At 38.2% G+C, this 25,499-nt stretch overlaps 2 protein-coding genes across 5 annotated transcripts; one reads left to right on the top strand and one right to left on the bottom strand.

The window, feature by feature from the left end:
- The first annotated feature begins 2,184 nt into the window (after window positions 1–2,184).
- scoca (short coiled-coil protein a) lies at window positions 2,185–12,694 on the top strand. Of its 3 annotated transcripts, none has more exons than XM_036574838.1 (4): window positions 2,185–2,470; window positions 9,949–10,017; window positions 10,135–10,215; window positions 11,035–12,694. In XM_036574838.1, exons 2-4 carry the CDS (start codon window positions 9,999–10,001, stop codon window positions 11,175–11,177), a joined length of 243 nt encoding a protein of 80 aa, XP_036430731.1. In that variant the 5' UTR covers window positions 2,185–2,470; window positions 9,949–9,998; the 3' UTR covers window positions 11,178–12,694. The 3 variants fall into 3 exon arrangements, with proteins under 3 accessions (XP_036430731.1, XP_036430728.1, XP_036430729.1); XM_036574835.1 differs by having other exon boundaries at window positions 2,188–2,459; XM_036574836.1 differs by lacking the exon at window positions 2,185–2,470 and adding an exon at window positions 8,275–8,778.
- A 17-nt stretch (window positions 12,695–12,711) lies between these two features.
- clgn (calmegin) lies at window positions 12,712–24,197 on the bottom strand. 2 transcript variants are annotated; one of them, XM_036574833.1, is made up of 15 exons: window positions 24,089–24,197; window positions 22,214–22,387; window positions 21,969–22,042; window positions 20,949–21,007; window positions 20,576–20,717; window positions 19,871–19,952; window positions 19,590–19,782; window positions 19,170–19,359; window positions 18,564–18,677; window positions 18,313–18,469; window positions 17,710–17,925; window positions 16,758–16,874; window positions 16,138–16,285; window positions 15,372–15,493; window positions 12,712–13,928 (listed from the first exon to the last, which is right to left on the bottom strand). In XM_036574833.1, exons 2-15 carry the CDS (start codon window positions 22,385–22,387, stop codon window positions 13,845–13,847), a joined length of 1,872 nt encoding a protein of 623 aa, XP_036430726.1. In that variant the 5' UTR covers window positions 24,089–24,197; the 3' UTR covers window positions 12,712–13,844. The 2 variants fall into 2 exon arrangements, with proteins under 2 accessions (XP_036430726.1, XP_036430727.1); XM_036574834.1 differs by having other exon boundaries at window positions 15,372–15,490.
- Between the last annotated feature and the right edge of the window lie 1,302 nt (window positions 24,198–25,499).

The following is a 25,499-nucleotide window of genomic DNA, read 5'->3' as shown; positions in this document are numbered from 1 at the left end:
TTGTTCTTATCCTCTTAGAGAACCAGTCTTGATTCTTCTCAGTGTTTCTTCCTCAAGCTCATATAGAGTTTTTCCTTTTGAGTCTTGGTTCCTCTCAGTTTTTTCTCCTCAAGGTCTTAAAGAGGTTTTCTTTTTAAAAAATAAAATTGAATGGCTAGTTTAATGCCTGAAAAACTTCAGAGACCCATCATGAGTTCCTATTGTGCCATGCTCCTAAGTACTGTATAGGAGAATGGGTACAATGTAATTTAGGAGAGGAGAAGGCACTGACCCAAAAACATTACATTAAAATGTTTGCAGTTGACCTGCACTCTAATCTGTCAAGACATTTGATGGCTGCTATAATTGGACCATTTTCAGTCATGAAGTTCTCATTTATGCATGGCTGTGATATGTCCCATAATTCTCTCTGAGGTTCAGAAGTGTGCTCACATAGGCCCTACATGCTGGTGAAGCCTGTGTCAATGTGCACTCAACAGCAGTCTCAAAATTCCTTTGTAATGCAGGCTAAGGACAATCATCAGTCATGAAAATAAGCATCAAGGGATTGATCTTTTAAACACTCAAGTGCCCTTCCCCTGCAGGTCCGTGCTGACTTTGAGGAGGCTTAGGGCTGAAATTGGGACAGGCCACCTGAATGTTAAAGGAGGGACAATTTCTCCATGTTCTGTGTCAAAATAAAATATACAAGTCCCAGAATAGAACATTATACAAATGTTTCATGAAGAGAGCCTCAAAACATATATTTAATTGTAAATTGGAATAGTTTTTAATTCCAGATCCTATGATAAGCAAAGCTAAGTGTGTTCAAATGTGGGTGGGGCTAGTTGGCACACTGAAAGAAATGTTTGCAACTAGTTATGAAGTGTTTTTATGCCAGAAAAAATACATTTTAAAGTTGTTGCTTGGTTAAAAGTGGACAGATGTGGCACTCAATGTTTTCTTGGTTTTAGTTTAAACAAAACACTTTAATTATGTCTATTTGTTCTATTTTCTTTTTTATAATAATAATCTTACATAGCATATTTTATAACTCACTATACTATTTTAGCACTGTGCCAACCATCCCCATAACATCCCCATGACAACCAACCTCATGTTGGAGCAGGATGGCAGAAGTGCATAACATGGCAATGTTTTAATCAGGCATGAACTAACTTCTACAAATACGGTTTGGAATTCAACAGGTCTGTTTTTTAGCTCAGATTTTTAGTGTTCATTTACTAATAGTTGGGTTATCCCATATGGTACACTGGAGATGCAGCAGAGAATGAAAACAGTGTCTCCCCTACTGTATACACGTACAGTATATTTTAGTATTGAATTTAAATTTTGTAACACAATTTGAGTTTGACTGTTGTCCATTATACATTTAAAGCTTTCAAGACCTTGAATGGACTGAAAGAAATTCTCCAAAGGCACTAATAATGAAACAATGTTCCATTAATATGTATAAAAGAACATTTTCTCCTTTTCCTACAACATTATAAATAATTATTTCTGAGATGCAACATAGATTGCACTTTAATCTAGACTCCCCTTCTATTTAGTGAAATCAGCTACTTTAAGGTGCACCTATTGTTGATACAGGTGTTCAATTGAGCACACACAGCATGTATAATCTCCATAGACAGGCATTGCTGATAGAAAGGGACAGAAAGGAGTAGCCTGGTCACTATGACCAGTGTCAAGCATCAGCAAGAGGGGTATAAAGCCCCCCAGCACCGTGCTGTGGAGCAGTGAAATTGAGTTCTCCAGAGTGATGGAGCTCCATCCAATACCTTTGGGATCAGTTGGGAAACGTTGGATGAGCAGGTGTCTACACATCTTCAGTCATATACTAAGACACAGTTTCTAGTATAGCAGTGTCCTTTCTAAGTGAGACTGGCTGTGATTAGATCTGTAGTGTAAAAATGACTCCTCGTGTGAATCTCAGTGGTCAAAGTGCAGCATGATTAAGACGGTGTAGTTTAGGCAGTGTGTGTGTGTGTGTGTGTGTGTGTAGAGTCTGTGTTTTGTGGTTAATGTTTCACATGATAAAAATGAAACAGTGATGCAGAGGGCTTTTTTCTTCAAAGACAACCTGAACTTTGAACTCCTTTGTTGCCAGGCGCCGCCTCGGGCCGCTCGATTGTCACGGCAACAGTGTCACCTGAGCTGCCCTGCAGGTCCAGCCTGTTACTGTGGAGATGTGAATAATTGAGAGGGGTGCGGCCCGACAGCTGCAGGTGTCCCACAAGAGTGTGTATGTGTATGTGAAAGAGAGAGAGAGAGAGAAAGAGAGAGGTAGTGTGCCGGCCAGACAAAAGAAAAGCAAAGATTAATAGAAAATGTCGTGATAAACTACAGTGATTATATGGGCTTTGCTGGAAGCAATCCGCACACGTGCAGAGTAATGGAGGGAGAAATGGACGAAGACGATGGAACTTTCACCAACATCTCACTGGCCGATGACGCGGGTAAGGACTATGTACGTTATGCGTCTGCACGTTTTGTGTGGTTGAGTATAAGGGAAAAAACTGGTTCTGATTTAAGCCCTTAAACTGTAAGCTTGCTATTCAGTTATTAACCTCTTTTTATACAGTAACTACTATAATATTATTCTCAACTCAACTTTTTTGACAGAGACTTCAGTACTTTAAAAGTATCACATATAATAAAAATATATAAAATATAAAATAATAAACATAAATAATGTCAAATCAATAAATAAACATGGACAAAACTTTGTGTTTTTCATTTTTTTTGACAGTGTGAGAATATACCAGCTGCTCTTTACATTTGGAAAAAAAATGTTCCATTCATGTCCATTCAAAGTTAAGAACACTTTTCCTTCTCCTGTAAAGTTACTTTTTGGAGATATGAGGTTTCGTCTTTACAGAAGAAGGAAAAATGTTCTTAACTTTGAACGGAAGTCCAAGTTGTATTGGTATTTAAAGGAAGTAACAATTCTCAAAATCATCTAAAAATACTTTTTGATGTCTAGATTTTAAGTCTATGCTATTATGACTTCATTCTCATTCTTAATGACATAAACATATATTACTCATAAGTACTGCTGGCTATTGTTTCTAGGTGGATTTGCAGTTTAGGGGGTTAATAGCTAAAGGAAAACTTTTAACTGAAGTACAGAAGTCTGTGCAGCAGGACACACACACAATCTACAAAGTGCACATTATCAGCAAACACATGGGTTTTTCAGGTTGACTGCCACACGTTTAACTGAGTAGGTCAGTTTTTTAAAGAACATGCTGATGAATGAAGCCTTTCACAGTGAAGTACATACATCTGAACAGAAGAACAGTACAATACTGTTATAATTCATAAATGCAATGTGAATAAATTGTAACTAGGCTGTGGAGTGTGGATGAAAAGTTTACCCCATTCTCCCTCCCTACCTCTCTCTCACACACACACCCTGTGCTGAAGGGGGAATTTGCTGAATCTGCAAATACAAAAGCCTCATGATCGCTTACTGCATCACGCGGCTTCACAATGGCACCAGCAGACGAAAGGAGTGCGCGTTTTTCCTGCGCCAACTATGTATGTGTGCATTACTGGCAAGCCTACAAAGACTCCTTGTCACAGTTCATTTGCTTTCCCTGTCCGCTAATCATTTGTTAAAAAGAGTAGCTGTAGTCACGTCTCTGAGGTGTGTATACGCAGACAGAGACCACTTTATTAGGTGCTCTTACCTTATCTACATTCACTGGTCTTTTTATCCGGTAGGGGAGACATTTTATGCACACAAACCCAATTCCAAAAAAGTTGGGATAGTGGAAAAAAGTAAGCAAAAACAGACAGCAATGATTTGAAAATTGAAAACAGTACAAAAGCAAGATGTTTAATGTTAAACATTAACAGTGTTCAGTAATGGTTTAGGAACTGAGAACACCAATTACTGTAGTTCTGAAAGTGGATTTTTTTTTCTCATTCTTGCTTGATATAACACTTCAGCTGCTCAACAGTCTGGGGTCTCTGTTGTCGTATACTGTGATTTATAATGAGCCACACATTTTAATGGCAGACAGGTCTGGACTGCAAGCAGGCCAGTCTAGCACCTGCACTCTCTTACTACAACACCACACTGTAGTAACACATACAGAACGATCCCTTCAAAGATGTGTAAGTCACCCATTGGCACTACACACCCCCGTACCATGAAGACACTGGCTTTTGAACTTTATGCTGGTAACAATCAGGTCTTTTTCCTCTTTGGCCCAGAGAACACAATGTCCATTATTTCCATAAACAATGCAAGGTGGACTCATCAGACAGCACATATTTCTGCTTTGCGTCAGTCTATTACAAATGAACTTTAACCCAGAGAATTCGGTGCCGTTTCTATATGTTATTGATTTATGGCGTTGCATAGTAGTCTTAACTTGCATTTCTAGATGCAGCACTGAACTGTGTTACTGAAGAGGGTTTTCTGAAGTATTTCCAAGCCTGTGTGTTTATATTCATTACCGAAGCATTCAGTTTTTAGATAGATAGATAGATAGATCACTTTGTTAATCCCAGAGGGAAATTCTTCTATTGCAGCAGTACAAAGCACAGTAAAGAGCAAACAAGAGCAAAATGAACAAAAGTAAAGTATTGCCGTACATTATGTACAGATATATAAAAAGAAGTAGAGATAAATAATAGAATAAAATATACTAAACAATAAACAATAAGAGTAATGTGTGGATGCATAAACAAAGTGACAGGGCACTTTGTTTTTAATGCAGTGTGGTCTGAGGGATTGAATGGGCATTCAGCACTGGTTTTTGTCCTTTCTCTTTACACACAGATTTTTTTTCTTTTCTCTTTACACACAGAGAGAGTTTTTCTCTAAGTGGCAAGTAAGCCTCTTGTGAGAGCTTCTTTTATTCCCGATCATGATAGCATCTCCTGTTACCTGTTCACCTGTTTACTCGTGTAAAGTTCCAAGACAGGTTTTCTTGGTCATTCTACAAATGTCCCACACTTACACTGCCCATTTCACAATATATTTGGAATATGTTGCAGGCATCAAATATGAAATTAGCATATATTTCCAAATATCTATAAAGTTGATAAGGTAAAATATTCAATATCTCTTCTTTGTGCTATTTTCAATTAAAGACAAGTAATAGACACTTTACAAGTCACTGCTTTCTGTTTTTTATTTGCATTTTATCTACTGTTCCAACTTTCTTGGAATAGGGTTTGTAGTTAAACAGATTCAAGTAAAACATTTTCTCAAATTCAGTGGCAGCGTCTTTTCTGAATTTTGACAGCTATCAGAGAGACATTTCTCAAGATCCTTTCTTAAAACTTTTTTTCATAAAAGTACATTTCAATAATCACTTAGTTCACACCTATATATTTTTAATTGTGGAGGCTGTAAAAAACATAATTTTGAAGCAAATAAACAACTCACACTGAGAGCTAGCCAGGCTAAGTACAGCCTCCACATGGTGGGGTTAGTTTTAATACAGTGTTACAACTAAGCCTCCCAAAGTAAACAATGAGAGAAGTCCATACCTCCCATGTAAACTCAAAACAATAGATTAAAAAAACTTTTCTATGTACATATTAATCAAAAATGTATGATAGATATAAACTTGATCATGCTTATATTTGCTATTGTACTTCATATTTACTTGATGAATATATTTTTATGGATTTATGTTGGAAAGCTTGTCTTACTCAAACTATCTAGTACTATGTACTGATGTAATTGTTCTGCTTTGACTTACCAAAATTTATATTGACTGTTATAGCTAGACCCTCAGTCTGTTACAAATAAGCCCACCTTTGGAGTAAGTTATAACATTTGCCCTCAGTTTGCTTTCTCCTGTATTGTTCATAAATGGTAAACAAAGAAACAAAGTTTACATTTGCTTATGTATCAGGGATGTGTGAGACACTTCCACAAAAAAGATTAATCTTGCTCAGATACTTTTTATTATTTAATTATTACTGTACAGATACATTTTGTAGCTTTACAGATACTGACTGTTGGTCAGTCCCCTGTCTGTCAGTGAAGATATGTGCAGGACCACTGCTGACCAGATTTCCCTTGGTCATCCATTTCAGGCACAGCAGTGTTGCTGGGATTTTTATACATGTCGGTGTCACTGTTTGTTTGAGAATAGTCCACCACCCATAAATATACGGCCAGCAGCGTCCTGTGGTCAGAAACTGACCACTGATGAAAAACTAGAGTGTGAATAACACAAACACAGTGTTCAGAAACTCCTGCAGCCCTGCTGTGTCTGATACAACACCCACTAACATGAAGCTACCATGTCAGCCTCAGTGCAGTGCTGAGAATGACCCCCTACCCAAATAAGACCTGTTCAGTCCTATTGTGGTTCCTTTCCACTGATGGACAGGGGTAGAGGGGGACTGATAAGTTGTGCTGCAAAAGATTGGCTACAGTCAGTAACTGTAAACCTAAGAAGTGGCAGGTGTATCAGATCAAATGGCCAGTAAGTGTAGATATGAGGTACACTGTATGTCTAAAAGAATCCAGACTAGTGACGTAGGCAGAAATAAATTATTGAGTAGGCCTGTGAAAAAGTGGGTAGGCCAGCTGGATGGATAAAAATTTCCAAATGTGTTAATGTGTCGCAATGTCATTATATCAGGCTATAGCCTGTTCCTGACAGCCATGCAATCATCACTATACCTATTCCAACACTTCATTCCAATGGTGGTACAAAACAATAGCAATCAGACAACTGGAATTTTTGCCTTTGTTTCTGACTTTGGAAGAATTAAAAAATGATATACTATATGGGACAGAATCTCACTTTTAAATCCCCAGTTACAATACTCCAAAAAATACAAATCAAATTTCTTCAAATCAAATCAAAATTATCCTGTCCTCCAGACAGTCCTACTTTAATGTGAACTCATTGCTAAAACCTGTGTTCAGTTGTATAATCTCCATAGAAACATAATGCCAAAAGAATGAAACACTCTGGAACAGGGTAGAGGGGGACTGATAAGCCTAAGGTCACCATGCCCAATGCCAGTTGTTGGCTAGAGAGGCATAAAGCCCCCTAGCATTGGACTGTGGAGCAGCAGACCTGGATTCTCTGGACTGATTGAGCTCCCTCCAGCATCTTTGGGATGTGTTGGAGTAGAGTTTGTGATCCAGAGCTGATCTTCAAACATCAGTTCCTGACCTCACTAATGCTCTTGTGATTTCCTGTGTAATGTGCTGCTGTTTTGCCTAGAACAACATTTTGTTCCAATGTATACAAGTTATATTGAGAAATGACCACTTTACCATTTGACTTGACTGCAGTGTATGAATGTAATGTAATGTCTTGGCAGAAGAGTAGACAAACTCCCTATTAATAGCCTTAATTTCAGACAAAACATTGAGTGAACAGGTGTCTACAAACCTTTGAACATACAGTGTAAGTGTACCTAATAAACTGGCCAACTGAGTGTATATATGAACTGTTCCGATCATGATGTGTAGGATAGAATTAAAATGTATGCATAAACATCAGGCAAAAGATAAAGCACAGCAGGCCTGTATACATTAAAACAGATAACCACTATGTGAGAGATTGTGAAATGCTATGAGAAACGTGAGGCGTTCTGTCTAATAGAAGTGAAATAGGGATATTTCTCTCTCTCTCTCTCTCTCTCTCTCTCTCTCTCTCTCTCTCTCTCTCTCTCTCTCTCGGTTCTGTTTGGAGCTTGTAGAAGCAGCATATGGGGCTGTGCAGAGTGTGTGCCTAGTGCCAGCTAATCATCTTATCTGACCATATAGCTGTGAGTGCAGCAGCCGCTGCATAGGGAGCCCCCTCTGTGCTGTGAGGAACATCTGTTCTTCTGAAGCGGCTACTCGCTCCTTTTCTGCACTGACCACAGGGCTCATAGCATAGAACAAACCTGTAAAAACACTAGCACATCCTGGTAGATTAGGAATGGGCAGGCAATTGGTTTTAGGTGTGCTATTACTGACTGAAGGGAAACTACTTTACTGTGAAAAGGAGATGACACATTTTCTGAAAATACTTAACACTTTGAGGTAACTGAACGTCACTCCTACGCAGGCCTGAAAATTCATTCGTCTTTTGTAGTAATTAAACACCCTGTCCAAAAGTATTCAAACACCCTTTCTAATTTGAGAGTTTCTCCTGAAACTAATGGTATTAATAGGAAGGTTGCTGCAGTCTCTACTTTTCTGTTAGGCTTTACACTAAATGTAGGAACATTGCTGTGAGTATTTGATTGCATTCAGTCACAAGAGCATTGGTGAGGTCAGGTACTGATGTTGGATGATAAGTTCTGAATCACAAACTCATCCCAAAGGTAATTAGATGGAGCTCACTCAGTTTAGAGAACGCAGCTGCACTGCTCCACAGCCCAGTGCTGGGGGGCTTTATGCCCCTGTAGCTGATGTTTGGCTTTGGGCATGGTGTGGATGGTCTAGAGTGTCATATTCTGTTGGCAATGCTTTTCAGTGGAATTACATAAACTATGTGTGAACAACTGAACGCCTCTGTCAGGAATAGGTCCACCTTACAGTAGCTGAATTAACTAATTAGATGTCTGATACTTTTGACACAGAAGCCACTGCTTTCACAGTCAGCCACTGTTCCTGATGTGCAGCGCTCTGTCTCCCTCTAGTGGCCAAAACTGTCGCCACACCGGCCAAACCCCGCTGTGACTGAGAGGATGAGCAGTTAGCGCAGTTTCATCATTTCAGAGCTCCGCAGTGGCGATTTTACTAAAGCGGTTTCACTCTAGCGATCACATAATTCAATCTAGGACTCACAATCGGTAAGACGAGCGCATGCAGACGGACTGTTCAGGTTTAATTATTGTAGTTTTTGTTGTTTACTAACGGTTGGTTCAGCGGTGCAGCCCACTTAGGTGGCTAGCTAGGCTAGCAAGCTAGCACTAGACATAACGTCCCACTTTCTCTGCTAACAAATACAACAAATTACTGGTTAACGATAGATATAAATTGTATGAAGTAGTGCAGATATGATGTACGCTGTTTGCGCGGTTTTGTCACTCAGTAATAACAAGTAAGACGCCATAAAGATGAGAATTGTTTGAGAGTAAGAGTTCTCTGTGCTAGCTACGTGGCCTGTAGCTCGCTGTCTTATAAAACTCAGTGAGGCTATGAAAGACTGGCTTTATTTATGTGATGTTGGCTTTAATTTTTGTGTTTTCTTTAGCATTTCTATGTTAGGATTAAGTTATATTATGTGGCTCTGTTAAATACAAGATGATAGCACAATTTGCTGTATTAAACATAAGATGTTTATAACTAAATATGAGATATTAGCACAATTCGAGTAGCATTGATTTACCTCTTCAGTTCAGTGAGCTGGGTGAAAGAAAACATTCAGGGAGAGAATTGAAGTGTACAGTCGGGGTTTCAAATAATACTGTTGTGTCTATCGAAGTATTTTTCTGAGGAAAAGAATCTTTTTTACATTTTAGTCAGTAACCTTTAGTTGGTCACCGCAATTGTTCCGCTTTGCAGTTGCTTAAATCGCTGACTTTTAGCTTCAGCCTGTGCTTTGGACCAAAAAGATCCCAAAAGTATGGAGGCCCATTCCTGCCAGGTGGAGGGAAAAAAACTGTTTTTTTTTTCTGTTTCTGTTATAATAATAACTTATTTTTTTCAAAACATTGACTTAGTATCTAGAAATAACGTTTTGTCATGATTTAGAGTTTGAGAAAATAAGTAAGCTAAAGATGCTAAGTCAAAGTGTACCTGGTGGGAATAAGCTAACTTACCATACAAAAAGAGGTCAAAGCTTAAACTTCAGTTCTTGTGCTGATGGATGTTAAGCAGTTTCACTGCAGTTACGCAGTACTGTAGTATGTTTTTTGCTGTTTGTGCTTCTACTGAAGTTATTTTTTTGAAAAGGGACTTTTACTTAAGTTTTTGTTACAATACTTTTACTTGAGTATAATTTACTGTGTTGATTTCAGGTGACGGTCCTGCAGCCCAGCGCTTCAGACAAGAGGACGAGTATTTTGCCATGAACTGTGAGATGGATGGTAAAAAAAATACAATAACAAAAAAAGAGCATTTACCACATTTTTGACTCCAGACATTTTCATAATAGTTTGTGATGGTATTGCATTGTTTCATGTTTGTGCATTTTGTCCACCCAGGAGATATGGAGAATCAGGTTGAACTGGAAGAGAAAACAAGACTTATTAACCAAGTGCTTGAGCTCCAGCACACACTAGAAGGTAAATGGTAGAAACCAGCCTGGTCCTTCACCCTTTATTCTCAACTATGTTGCTGTACATCTGTCCCCAACACCCGCTCATATGCCTTCTCTTGTTTGCTTCAGTCGTCTTTGTTGTGTTTAGTTTCAGTACATTTCTGCCATACACTCCTATTGATCAGCAGTGCTGGCATGCCGGCTGTACTCTAGACTCCTGACTCAGATCCACTCAGGCAATCTTAATGGCTTCCTGAAGACTGTTTGCGATGCACCAGCAACATGATAATGGATCTGTTCTCCCTCACTTTTATATACTGTGTATAATATGTGTTTAGTAGTTTTTATTCTATTATTTGTTCACTAATTTGTGCATTTATGTACATACCAATTCCAGCAATACCAAGCTCATGCAGTAGGCTACAGCCCACAAGATGATAGTACTTTGTTCACCGTGAATTGGATCAAATATCAGCATACATGCTACCCTTATCTTTAAGATGCACAAAAGACTAGCTTCAAGAAATTCTACAGCAGCTGGCTATAACAGCTTTCCTCTCAAAACACAGACATGAATGATTTTTAAAATTGTGGTTGCATCAAATTAGTTTAATACAAAAAAGACAATTTAGCCCAGCCTATAGGGTAATGTAACACAGTCAGCTTTAGTCTGTATGATTTTAACAAGTAGCAATTTGTAGGTTGTTCAAGTGCGACCCACTACACTTATTCCAAGAACGATGGTCAAATTGCTATGGGGGCACAATCAGACGGTGATGTATTGCACCCCATCTCATGCAAGTGTACTCCACCAGTAAACTCATTCCAATTCTTTATCTGTTAGATCTCTCTGCTCGTGTGGATGCAGTGAAGGAGGAGAACCTGAAGCTGAAGTCAGAGAACCAGGTTCTGGGGCAGTACATCGAGAATCTCATGTCTGCGTCCAGTGTGTTCCAGACCACTGACACCAAGAGCAAACGGAAATGAGGCCACGTGTGGAACACAGTTATTTCCCCTCTAGAACAGACCTTTATCCCTCAAAGGCCAGTACACATAAGGCCCTGTTTACTTTTACCCAGCTTCCAATGTTCACTATCATAGTCTTTCCATGCATAGGATTATGCTGAGCTCTGAATATTTATTATTTTTTGTACATGATACTTTTTATTCCCCTCTGTTTTTTGCTTCTTCATTCCGTCCATTATCATACCGGCTACTTGTGGATAACACTAAAACAGACTGACCTGCTCTCTGCTGGCTGTTACAGAGTTAATGGAAGCATTTTGTAGTCTGTGGTCAGATATCCACAGTACTAATGCACATCAGGCTCTCTGTGCAGCTCTTTTAGTGGCCACTCAACAGCCCATCTGCATGTTTCTACTGCCAGAATAGTGCAGCATTTTCAACTGTGGTACAGTGATGTTTAGGTTTTTTAAAGAGCCATCCTGAAGACTAGTGCATTAACGTCCTATCTTTCAATACTTTTCCCTTTTTGCACTTCGTTGTCACGGATACACAGAGTAAAACGATGGAGAATGAAGCACAGGAGAAATGTTTGGCACAGAAGTGATCTGTTCTTATCTGAGTGCATGAGGTCCTCTTATTTATTCCAAAGACAATATGCATGACATTTAAAAGCTGATACTGATAGCCAGGGTGGGTGAATTAATGACAATGATAAACCATATGATGTTATGTGACCTTCTGTATTTGTTTATTTAACACTAACAATCTGTTTAGAACTGGATTTAATGGAAAAGTAAGAACTGTATTAGCAGGAGGCAATCAGCAGCTTACGCTATTAAGACGGTAAAGTTAAGAAATAAATTTTTGCCTTTAGTTTGAAAAAGTGAAAGGACAGATGGGATTGGAGAAGGTAGGTAATAAAGGGACTGTCTGGCTCTTACTGTAAGAAGAAAAAAGGGAGGACTGTTGAGTGATATTGATGCGGATTGGTGTAGTTCATTTATGAAAACCCTGTAGACTTTTCAGTTACTGTCACCTGCACCTTATGCACAAAGCATAGGCAAGAAATGCTTTATTCTATGGAAATCTGAGTGAATTCAGTGTTACTCAGTTACCACCTCAGTACCAAAATCTCACCCAGAGAGCAGAAATCAGAAAGCTGAACTATCTTGCAATAATACAAATCCACAGTGTCAGATCAAAAAAATTAAACACATTTCTTGGATGTTCAGAAATATAAATATTACAGATTGCTGTCTGCAAAAGTCTACATTTCTCAGAAACACACATACTCAAGAATTCAGCCTATGAAAGACAAAGAATGATACGGCTTTGTTGTTACAAGAGAATGATCATATACTGTAATGTTATTTATTTTATTTTGATGTACTTTAATACTGTATATTAATATTTTCCTTCAGGTATGTAACATAAGCCTGCAGACATCCAATGTAGATAACTGCCTTGTGTGTAAAATTGTATTTACTATTATACCTTTAACCTTTGTGTTAATAAAATTGTTTTTGCTTTTGCATTTGTCTTTGTGTGCACATACTGATGTTTTGTATTAAATGTTTATTTCCAAGAGCAATGTACAATTTACAAACATATGTAAACAAGAAGCTGCCCTTGTGTGGCAAAAACATGAACTAGAAAAGCAGAAAAACAAACAAAACTGTGTACATTGCTCAAGACAGACGTTTCTATTCTCAAAGTTGAAAAGTTCCTACGCATGAATCGACCTCATTTGAGACGATGGTTCGCAATAAGCATTCTGCGTGGTGCTGCTGCAGTTATTACTGAGGCTGTAATCACAAAGCATCCAGAGTACCAAAACTAATCATAAACTCGAAAACTGAAATTATATTTGAAATGCTCAAGTCACTTTGCTTTTTCTTCTTCACCTCGTCAGATTTGTGGGTTTAGATACCTTACAGAGAATTGATCTTTTGCTGGAATGGCTGCAGCAATGAAGAAATGTGGAGAAAATGGAAAAGAGTCTGTTTTTCTGTTTAGAACTAAAGGGAAAAGATTATATATGTCAGATATGTTTATGTACATTGACTCCATGCTACTCAGATGCTATGTGAATACAGATTCAGATCCCACAAGCCGAGCTCTCCTTCACTATAATCTGAGAAGAAACAACATGCTGGAAAGCAAGATCTTAATATCCTACATCAAACTCAATTGAACTGCTTCATTTTCCAAACAATATACAAACAATAAATATATTCAGTGCGCTTTTTGATCAATAACATTAAAACATAACTTAAAACAGAAAAAACTCGCTGACTCATTTTAAATAAGTTAAAGAACAATTCTTGAAATAATTATGAAATGTTATCTGAGGTGTGTTCTTTCTAAAAGATCTTTTTTTCCTATTATATCACAGTACTTAAACTAGCATTAGCAATTGTAACAACTGGCCTCAATGCTACTCCTTCAAAAAATCTCAAGAGAGGAAGTACAGCAGAGTTTTGATTGGTAGAGCTAAATCTGAAAAATAACCAGTAAGAACTAGTGGTGGAGAGGAAGACTGGAAAGAGCAGGAGGAGAAAGAGCTCCAGTGAAGGGCAGGACTGGTTGACTTTGCAAAGCCAGGGGCATGCAGCATTTAGAAAGGCAGGGAGGACAAGAAAAGGAGAAGAGGAGAAAACGAGGGACAAAGAGAAGGAAAAAGCCTTTTCAGTCTTTCCGTACTCTCCTTTTTCTCACAGCCTGTTTATGTCCATCTCCAGCATTCTGAATCCCCTCATCAGCATCCTTCATCTGCAGGAAACAAGGAGATACACATTAACTCTCAAAAGTCACAGTGCACTGTAATTTGATATTTCTCAACTCATATTTGCAAACGTGCAGATTCTATACTCTCAGTCCATACGAGATTTCTATTCGTAAGTAGGGTATTTTAAATTGAAACGTAAGAAAAAAAGTCAGAAGCATGGACTCAAACCTGTTGACACAAAATGTAACTGATGTAAATGAAAATTAGAGTGAATTAATGAAAATTAAAAGTAATTAAGCATATAACTGTGTAATTACATTTTACATAGTACAGAAAAATGACATTTAGAACTCCTGACCTAATAGCATTGAAGGAAGATGCAGGCTTTCGTCTTTTGCTGGTATTTAGTGTACGGATCTGTCAGAGTTCAAAACATTTTGGACTTTTAACTGACTTGGCCTTGACTAAAATCCTTCTACATTCAGTGAATCTAAACCTTAATTAGTTTATTTTATTGAAATAAATGATTGAACATTCTATTTTTTAACTACCAAAACAATCATAACACCTCCAATAAGTTACCAAATGTTTCAGTAGAAACAATTCTTAATGACACACACTGATTTCCAGACTTTGAGACACATTTACTTCAGAACAACAGGATCTAACCGCTTATCATGTGGCCATGAGGGACAGGGATGCAGTCTCACTTCCTGCTCTAAAATGGAGGGCTGTGGCAAAAATATTGACCATAGACTAAAATGCTTTGTGTTTTGTTTTTTTTATTAAAAAATTAAACTCACAATTAAACTACAACTTTTATCTTTACTGTAAAATAAATCAAAAAGACATTTTCAAAACAATACTGAAAAAATATATATTTTCACAAGTTGAAGTTTAGGGGTTTGGATTTGGGACAGACACCTTGTAATAGAAAATATCCTATAAATAATGATTTTGTATATATTAATCTCCATTAATGCCTTGGGTTTAGATAGATCAGAATCATTGTACATATCTCAGATCTGAATAGTTAAGTGGTTTTTAAATTATTTTTACTGTGGGACTGTAGTTTGAACTAATTTGGTAGAATGGCCCATACACTAGTATTCTTCATCTTCTGTCTTCAAGGCCAAACACTGCATTTACATTACATTTACGGCATTTGGCAGACGCTCTTATCCAGATCCAGATCTTACAATTTGATCATTTTACACAGGTAGGCTATGGTAGTGTTAGGAGTCTTGCCCAAGGACTCTTATTGGTATAGTGTAGGGTGCTTTCACAGGTAGGGGACTGAACCCAACTCTACAGCATGGAAGGCAGAGGTGCTACCCACTACACTATACCAACCACAACTGCACAGTTAAGAGCTTTCCCTTCTCTAAAGTGTGTGACACAACACATTTAAAAACAGGGCACAGCAGTGTTGTTGGCTGCCAGAACTGGGAGTGAAGAACTACAGCCTATATGGCTATACCCAGTACCTCATCATCTGAAGGTGTGTCATTTGACTTGCTAGCCTCCTCTTCCTCATCCTCATCTTCCTCCGCAGCAGGATCTCCTCCAGTAGCTTCAATTTCATCCTCAGTCCTGCTCTCCTTTTCTGCTGAGCAAGACATAGATAGAGAGAAAACTGTGTTCACAAAGAGCAATGAGCAAAGGTGCTAAAATAATCACAGCTTTCTGTGTTTTACTAATATGGTTTCACTGAGCATGTACTCCTGAGGTGTGTATATGTACAGGATGGGACCAAAAGAAAAAGCAAAGTGTCTTTAGCAGTGGCTAGTACGCTTTGACAAAGGCATATTATACTGAACGATACTGATTTTTCAAAGTAATCTATGCAACAAAATTAATGTAATGTGTAATGATTTCAGAACACTAAATTGAAATTTGTCTTATAAATCAGATTTAAAACAGCGTAATGAAATTTAAAACCATCACGGATACACCTTAGTTTTTTCTGAGGGTCTCATTTGCCATCTTTCATGTGAACTACTGTAAGTGATCAAAACTAGGCAACTAGATGCAACAAATCAGGAAAAAAAAAATGGGGGAAGGAGGTGGGGCTTATTTTTTGGACACACCCTTGCACAAATAAAATTTTCCTGAAAACTTTATCAATAAGGGTTTGTGATTTTTGGGACGATGTTTGGTTCGAGGGCAACAGGTAGGTGCAAAGAAACAGAATACAAAAACACAAGAAATGCAAGAATACAAAAATGAAAAATGTTACATTTATTTACTAACCAGTAGGTTCAGCAATCTCCTCTGCTATGCCTTGGTCCTCTTGCTTTCCTTTCTCCTGCTCCTCCTCTTCCACTTCTTCTTCCTCCTCTTCTACATCCTCAGTTTTGGACGGGTCAATTTTCTTGTAGACGTAATCATCATCAGACTTCTACAGCATACCGAAAGACATGGTAAAATTGCCACAACTGCATCCCAAGCAATTGAAAAGACTTACTTTAAGACTTACTTTAAGACTTACTTTAAGACTTACTTTAAGACTTACTTTAAGACTTACTTTAAGACTTACTTACTTTATCTTTTGAGAAGCTCTAATTTCTTAAAACAACCCAAACACATTACTGCAGAATTTCATGTTTTGGATGGAAATGTTTAACTAGTCTTTTACTATTTTGGATTTCTTTTCATTAGGATAGGCCAATGTTTCCATACTCCATTCTTGTTGAGCACATCTACTTCCAAACTGTGTTCTTTTCATGTTCTAACCCACTAAACCAGACAATGAAAGATTAGAAATGACCAGATACGCTTAAACCAGGCATGATTCAGCAAAGAAGACACAAAAGTACACAATGTATGGGGTCCTCAGGACTAGGATTATAAAGCTGTAGGTTAGTCCTCACCTTAGGCCAGCAGAAGAGCACACCTAGACCAATAGGCAATCCCACAGTCAGGATATAAATCACCCACAGCCACGGTCTCTCCTCTGCTGCCAGTGTCAGCTGACTGAACACCCCTGGCTGTGTGCAAGTGAGAGAAAGAGACAGATATACAGATGTGACGCAGCATTAGACAGAAGACTTTACCGTCTATTTGAAGAACACTGGGCCTGAGTGTACCTAGATAAACTATTTTCAAATGAAGCTATTTAGGTGTCTAGCAATGAAACGGGTGTATTTACAGGTGGAATTAAGGCAGTATTCCGGGAAGGGCTGCTCAATATGGATATGCAATCCCACATTGCAATTATGTTGCTTCATACGTTGACTGCAATATGCCTTCCAATATATTAAAACACATTACTTAACCCTTAATATGATGTGTTGAAGATGTACTTGCATTATGTTTTTAATCAAGATCGTGTTTTTTGGATCGTGTGAATGTTTTGATTACTTCTACAATATCAGTATTAAAACATCATGATTAATTACACAGAAAATTTGGCCTGACTAAAGCTCCCTTTGGAGAATGGGCATTCCATGTTGTTCCTTCTCTGCAGTTTAATCCACATTTTCCAGGTAAAATGGGCACTATTATACCAAAGACTTTAAATAGAAGGCGCAAGCAAAATGTCGTTATATTCTTCTTGGTAGGCCTAACCTGACTTTTTGCACAGGTGAGCATTTCCGATGTCGCACAACCTGCCACAGAACTTGGACAAGATTTTAGCTGCAGCAACATGCAATGAACGTATAAGACAGCTGTTAATGCACAGTCTACAGCGAGCTTAAGGAAGAATATACCGTATTGTAATATAGAACATTAATCTATGTAGCCCTTCTATTTTCCGCACTGTTTTTTCAGCAATAGTTCACATATTTTGTCACTGGATGCCATACTCGTTTGTCTGCTCACCTCATTGGCACTGGCCACCAGTTTCTTGAGCCCCCAGCTGTCTGCAGCCCAGCGGTCTGCTACCTCTTTGTCAGCAGTGATGATGAAGTTGTCAAAGTAAATGTCAGAAGTCATGGACCACAGCTCCAGCCCCACGGCCCGGAATGAAGTCATCTTAAACGGCTCCAGATCCTCGAAATAGTCTGGATTCAAAATCTTACGAGGACTCCACACACCCTGCGTTCACACAGACCACAGCATTCATTCACTGGAATTTTATGCCAAAAAACGACCTCTCTGAATATAAGACTATGCATAACTCACCCAAGATTATTATTACATTAAGTCTCCAAAATTAGACTGAACGTTTGTGTTTATGTAATATGTATTTGTTTACATTATTTAATGTTTTTGTAATCTGTAACATTTACATAAATATCTGTATTTTTTGTATTTAAATAAAATTAAGGGTACTAACATTGCTAATAATGAGTAAAACATCATGCTAATTTCAGTACATAAATTCCATACGCTGGTTCTCACATTTAGCATTTTCTCATACAATATACTAACCATCAGCCATATAGAATACATGGAGTTTTCCCCAACTTCAGAAGACAGTACCTGGTAGTTGGGGTTGTCTATGAGTGGGGCCTTCCACTTGCCCTTGTACTGGGGGTTACTGATGGTGGGGGGTTTCCACTCCCCACACCCAGGTGCAGTCTGACACGCAGTGTTTGGCACCTGAGGAGCCTCCCACTCACCATCCATCTCCTCATCCCTAGAAGAAAAAAAAATCTTATTTGGTCAGCATTTTTTTTGTATATACAGCAGCCACAAACATGAAAAAATAGGCTAATTTAAATGCTGTTTACCAGTCATCTGGCTTCTTTGCTGTAGGGTCTGGTACAAATTCTGGTTCATCATCCAGCCAACCATCCGGCTTCACTGCATCAGAATCTGGCACCATTGCTGGAGCATCCTCATCCCTACAAACAGACAAAGAGAGACAAAGAGAGAGAGTTTTCAGAAAAAAGAACACAATTGGAGAGGTAAAAAACAGGAAAAAACTAAACACTTGAATGCTTTCAGAAACTCCTCAGTTCAACACCAGTGACTTTGGCGACTTAGTTGTTTTTAGCAATTTAGAAGTGAAAAGCAGCAGCCATCTTACTAATCTTGTTATGATAGTTTATAACATAACACATCTGAGAGCCTGGCTAATCTGATGTCTGAAATAATATGTTTATTATACATATGTGCATGCTGGAGCATCTTTGTGAGTGTATAATGAAGAAGGGGTTGCAAGTACAGTGATGAAGGAGGCTTTGGTGAAGTGGCAGTGTTGAGGTAGACTTTTTTCCCTCAGCAATGTGAATTTGTAATGGCAGAAAATACACGGCAGCCCACAACAATTTTATGGACAAAAACTGACCCCTGCCATCTCCACCAACATTTCCTAATGCCCCCAAAGACCTCACCAATCATCAGGCTTGACTGCTTCTGGGTCAGGAATCTTTGCTCTCTCATCCCAGTCATCTGGTTTGGAGTCTTTGGGATCATCAATCTCTTTAGGTGGGTTCACTGGTGGAATCACGTCAGTCAGCAAGCTTCCTTTGCTAACGCTGGATTGGTCGATAAATATTTCGTAGCTATTATCTGGGTTAAGAACTTAGAAAAAAAGATTGTAATAAAAAGAACAATTACAGAATTACACAGATATAGAAATTAATTTTCAACTAAACCATCAATAATCCAGTAATTTATGACTTATTTTAGTCATGTTATCTTTACAATTACAATTTTCTTACAATTATACATCTTATACCACAGTCAATGTTCAGTGTTCAGAGAATAAGGTATCTTAGAAATATGTCAGGAAACACGGTAAAAGCACCTACCAAGGGTGTAGAGGTGAGTCTTCTTGTCAGAGTACACCTTTCTGAGGTCAGTGTCTGCTCGCTTGGCATGTTTCTCTTCAAAATCTCCATTGAGAGGGTTCTTGTGCCTGAAGATGAAGTGCAGTTTGTAGTCCTCTCCACACTTATCTGGTCCAAACATAATACTGTACGATGTGCGATCATGAAACTGCTCCTACAAACCCAAAGCAAAGTGTCATAATCCTTAAAATCACACATTTTAGGCATCATTTCTTTAAGCACGTTTAACTAAACAAACATACCAAATCCAAGTCAGGAGAGTCAGACAGTAGTTTGATGTAGGCACCCCCGCAGTCAATGCCATCCTGAAAATTGACCTCATACCTAAAGTAGAGACAATCTCGTCAAAAAATATGTAAGCAAAAAGATAATGTCAAACACATTTCGTTCCTAGAGCAAATAACTGTTCTTTTTTCACTGCAGTATTGGGTTCTGCTATTATTATTATTATCATTATTGACACTGCAACACAAACCAATGTGCATAATTTTGAAAAAAAAATGAAAATACCAAATATTCATTGATGTGTGCTGACAACTGGCAAAGATGTTGATTGTATTTATGCACATTGTGCAACTGTTCCATTTAGTCTTCATTTGCATTTTTTACATATTTTTTTTCTTGGTGTGGAATTTAACTGTATGAAAATAAGCCTTAATTGTACAGTGCCAATGCTGCATGCGGTATTCTGTCAGAAGAAACAGAAAACAGCCTTTTTTTTGAGAGAGCACATAGGGTAACGAGATAGTCAATAACAACAAACATAATAAATCTGACTTAAAACATTGTTATGGGTTTGGAAAAAATTTGTGACAACATACAACATTACGTCAATTTCCAGTTCTACTGTGGGTCTGTTTTCTTTTTGCCACACATTGTTTAAACCCTCACTGATTCCACCTCTACAACAGGTTGTTATGGTAACGGTAACTAGGAAATCCACTCACTGGACCACGAGCGGCCTGTCCTTGAAGATGTAAGGTTTGTTCAAAAGAGCTGCAATGGCATGGTGCTTCGCGCGAGACTTCAGTACCAAGCCCAGATCACCAGGCACTTTGTTCTCTTTCAGGGCCTCGATCTCCCACTTGCCTGAAAACATAAAACAGTGCCACTGAATGTTGCTTTACTGTTGACTAATTAAACCCAGAGCACAGAAAGAAAACACAGGAATGAGGGAAAAACCTGGCAGTGAATTGGTACTATGGTTTGGCATGACTATGGAATGGCACTATGGTTTACTTGCCACTAAAAGGACAGAAAAAAATATTACAGAAAAAAAGGTATAAAGACAGCTGTCTCAGCTGTGCCGTGTAAACCCACCATCATACTTAGCAATATCCTCATCAGCATCCTCTTTCATTGTTTTAGACTTCGTCCATCTGGAGAAAGAAAACGTTTTATTTATTTACTGTATATATTTGGTATTTACTATTATATAATAATTTGTAATAAGAACCATGTTTAACTTAAGTAAATGTTAAACATCTTCATTGTGCAAAACAATTACAAACAGAACTGAACAGTATACAGATGGGTCTAAACCTGTGGTGCTCACATATCAGCACACAGCAACTTCTCTGGCTCAAAAACAGAGCTGAATGTTGTTTCACATCCAAATTTAATTTGCCAAAAGTCATTTGTCTCATATGTGCGGCTTGTTCACTCGTGCTACATCTCTGAGAGTCAGTTCAGGAAATATCACTGTCAGTAATAGGGACTTCAGTGTTTTTTCTGGCTGGTTGACCCCGCTAGCTGACACACAGACCTGGTTAGCGGATTGCTATGCTAAAGGCTAAATCTAGGCTAAAGGCTTATGCCGAAAGCACCAGTTCCTTCTGCTCTCTCAGTATCAACTCAGGCTGTTAGTGACCACACAACAACAGATGAGTGAGTACTGAAAGAAGCAGCTCAGCCAGTCAAGCAGTTCTGTTAGCGTGTTCTTAACACCAAAAACTGTCCTTACAGATTCCCCATCGACATGTGAAGTTCTGTCTACTGGGGCGAATGTCTGCGACAGATATTGCGCTGCGGTGTCGATCATAGGTAACGTATCCACATCACTGATACCAACACTGCGTTTAAGTGCCAGTAATGGCGCAGATACCGATACAGCATCGGTGCAACACTGTAAAGTACAGACCTTTTTTGGCCAAGAAGAATAGCAACACCCACTTTGAGGCTTCAACACATGCCAGACTGCAATTTAGTTGTGGCTGTATTTGTTCATTTGCTTTCTTCTGATTGGTCTAACTCATCTACAGGCAGTACACAAACTGATTTTGATACAAAAACTATTGATCTTTCAGCTCTAGTGTACTTTATACTGTACTTTCATAGCACCTGCTGAGAGATCCATCATCGAATGTCTCAGAGAAGAAAACTTCACCAGTTGGTACAGGGGTCTTATACGTCACCTGCATAAAGATGTACAAGTTCAAAGATATACAAATTGATTAAAAAGTACTGTAAAAATACATAAAAACTTTTCGAAACATAACGGAAAATAACAATGTAAAATAACATTCCAAACGAAATAGAGTAACTTTGGCACCTCAGCGCATTTTATATGCACCATAACCTCTGACCTGAAAGGACACGTTAGCATCAGCTTTTACTTCACTGCTGTCATCCGCCTCCGAATCCACCTCCTCGTCCTCCATTTGTACCTCCTCTTCATCGTCCAGCTCTTCCTCCTGGGACCATGTTACCATGGCGACACACAGCAGCAAGAGACACGTCCAACCCCACCGCAGCTTCATCTACAGTGTAATAAAGGGAACAAAAGTCACTTAAATACCCAATATTAGATTGTATAATAGAGATCACTGGTGTGGATGTAAAACCAAACATTATTGTCTAGAGCTGAGTCACAGCAGAGTGAAGCCATCATTCAACATTATTTAGCCAGCTGTTTCCCCATCTCCAGTCCTGTATCCACCTGCACCACAGTTTCTTCTTGTCCTGCTCCAACACCCTAATACAGCTCCAGAAGGTGTTGATCATTAGCTATGATGTTACTCGTCTTTAGAGAAGGATGAAACTGTGCAGTGCAGATGAACCAGAGGCAGGAAAGACTAAATTAAGTGCATTTAGAGCAAATATATTGATTGGGTGATGGTCCATTCATTTGTAATGCAAATTCCCCAAAGCCTAGCTGCAGAGGGACACACAACCTAGTATTACACTTAACCTCAGTCAGCTTTTTCACGTTTGCACTCTGGGATGAAGCTGCTGAAAAGGTCACATTTTTGAGCCCTTAACTTTTATTGACGAATATGTAGCTATACGATAAACACGCATTTTCAGAAGTCACAACAGCTGTTCTGTTGAAATGAATCACCTTATTACACCCGAAATCTGAGCCTCAGTCTTCGCCTTATGATTTTTTAGGTTTATATTACGCAAATACGAACTTAATAACAACAGAAAATAAGCTCTATTCAGACTTACATCTTTTCCAATTAGCTGGCTAACAGAGCAAGCCAAGTTAGCTAGCGCTTAACTAGCTAATTCTACTATCGCGCTTTTCTAACGCAAGTCGAGCATGTTAGCCCTTTATTTTATTTTATCGTCAAAAGTCACAGTAAACAAAGAGAACAAACAAAGTACCAAACATGCATAGCCAAGCGTACAATTAGCTAACCTACGTTACATAAAACATCTTCACTCTACAACCTGAAAATACATAACCAGCTAGCTATTTAACTAACGTTGTCCTCAGTTTTCGTTTTCGGAATGGAAAAAAACAGGTTTCATGTAACTTACTCAACTCAGTTTTGTTTGTGCTTATGAAACAATAAACAATGGTGTATTATTTGCTCATTTATTAATGAATATGAAATTTGGCTAACTATAATTCTGTAAATTAGCTAGCAGGCAGCCTTCAGCTCCTCTGAACAGCGTCCCTTCTTCCTTTTTCGCCTCATCACTGATAAACGTCGCTAAACCGTTAGCTAAACCAGCATCTCCTAGCTTAGCTAGCGTTATGTATTTTTCGTTTTCGTTGCCTTAACTTCATAATGAGAGGAAGGTTAAACTCCAGAGGTACCAACTCAAACACCCAAGTTAAATTAAAGCATATAACCCTTATAGTTAGCTATCCAGTATGGATTAACCATCTTAGCCATTTGATGATGCTAAGCTAACGACGAAGCTGGTCAGCTCCTTTTTCGAATTTTCCCGTTCCACCTTAAATGGTGCAGCATTATCTTCTGGCGCCTGAGGGTGAGGCGCCAAAATGGAACTGCTGCACCATTTAAGGTGGAACGGGAAAATTCGATCAAGGACCTGGCGACTAGAGAGCCAATTTAGCCTCGCAGTCTAACGCTAATTTACCTCGCATAGCTAGCTAGCTAATTTAGATTATTAATCTGTCCGTGATAAACAGAGCGGTAAAGTTAGAACCCTGCTATTTAATTTAGGGGCTGCAAAAAAGCCACTAATCGTATTCGTGCACTCACCTTATTTATTCAGGTGATCTGCAATGTTTAATGTGCCTCTGGCTGTGAAACAGTGAGTTGTGCTTTGAATGGTTTTGTGCTGAGAGGAGCCACTTTGAATGAACTGAAGTGGGAGGGAAAAAATAACGCCTCTCCAGTTCAGATGTCAAAATAAAAGCATCTTTTCTCTGGAAGATCTAAAAACGAAAGAAAATAAAAAATATATATATATATTTATACTACCGCTCAAAAGTGATTGCTTTTAAAAATTTAAAAGCAATTTAATTGCAGATACATTTATAAAATGATTTTAATAGATGCCAATACTCTACAGGTTTCAACACAATTTGGAGAAAGCTCTAAAAATAAAGACATTTTCTGTGATGAACAGAACTGTGGATGGTTCCATAATAACTGAGAAAGCTGTAGCCTTGACAATGTACTAAAAATAATTATTTAAGTAATTTTAACTAATTTAAATAATTATTTACCATAAAACAATTAATACTGTAATATTGACACTTGTTACTCAAAACGGAGAAGAGTGAAGTCATTGTGGTGACTTTCTATTAAAACATGTAGGGTTACTGTCACAACACAAACAAATGCTCTGAGGTGTCTGTATGGGGGTTGTTGTCTTTTTAAATTTAGTTTCTTTGTTTTTTTCATGCCCTCATCTCTTCATAGTGTGTTTAAGAAAGCATGTTATTAAAAAATAATTTAATGAAATTCAATCTTCAGAAACATAAGATGTTCAAGAGAGACAATCATGAAAGAAACGGATGCTGAAAGAAAATAATGAGATAAATTCAAACTATAACAGGCCATTAATTAGCAAAAGAAAGCTTTTGGAATATGTTTAAAAATACTGGTATATTTAAAATTCAGTAAAAGACCAGGTTAGTGAACTTCCAGCTGCAGGACGGCTCAGCATTTTTCAGCTGTTCTGGGGTTAATTCTGAGTTCTTGCTGAGGTTTAACTTATGTGCAGTTATTTTTGAATGGCCTAATACTATATCCACTCTTAATGGTAGTGATTTGTTTAACATTTAAATAGTGTCCTCAGTTATGAGTTTATTACATTTACAAGATTACAATATTATTTTCTGAAGTGCAGAGTGGGGACCCTAAAGAATAAACCCTCTGCTGACACATTTTGTGAGTAAGCAGTTGCAGAGGCTTAGCAACAAATAATAATGACTTCCAAAACTACACAAAAAAACTGTTACTGCAAAAAAGAAATTGCCAAAAAAAGTAGAAAATTTGCTAATCAAACAAAGAAGCTGCTTGTGCTCTGAGAAGGATGGACTGTCCATCCCAGAGTCCAGACCTCAACATCACTGACTGTGTTTGGGATTACTCACATTGTTAGAAGTGGAAAATATAACCAACTTCTAAGACTGAACTTTGGAAGTGTGGAGGAACATCCCTG

Source organism: Colossoma macropomum, unplaced genomic scaffold (genome assembly GCF_904425465.1).
Source record: "Colossoma macropomum unplaced genomic scaffold, Colossoma_macropomum, whole genome shotgun sequence".
Lineage (NCBI taxonomy): Eukaryota > Metazoa > Chordata > Actinopteri > Characiformes > Serrasalmidae > Colossoma > Colossoma macropomum.
Note: the sequence above shows the minus strand (reverse complement) of the source record. Positions and strands in the feature narration are given on the sequence as shown.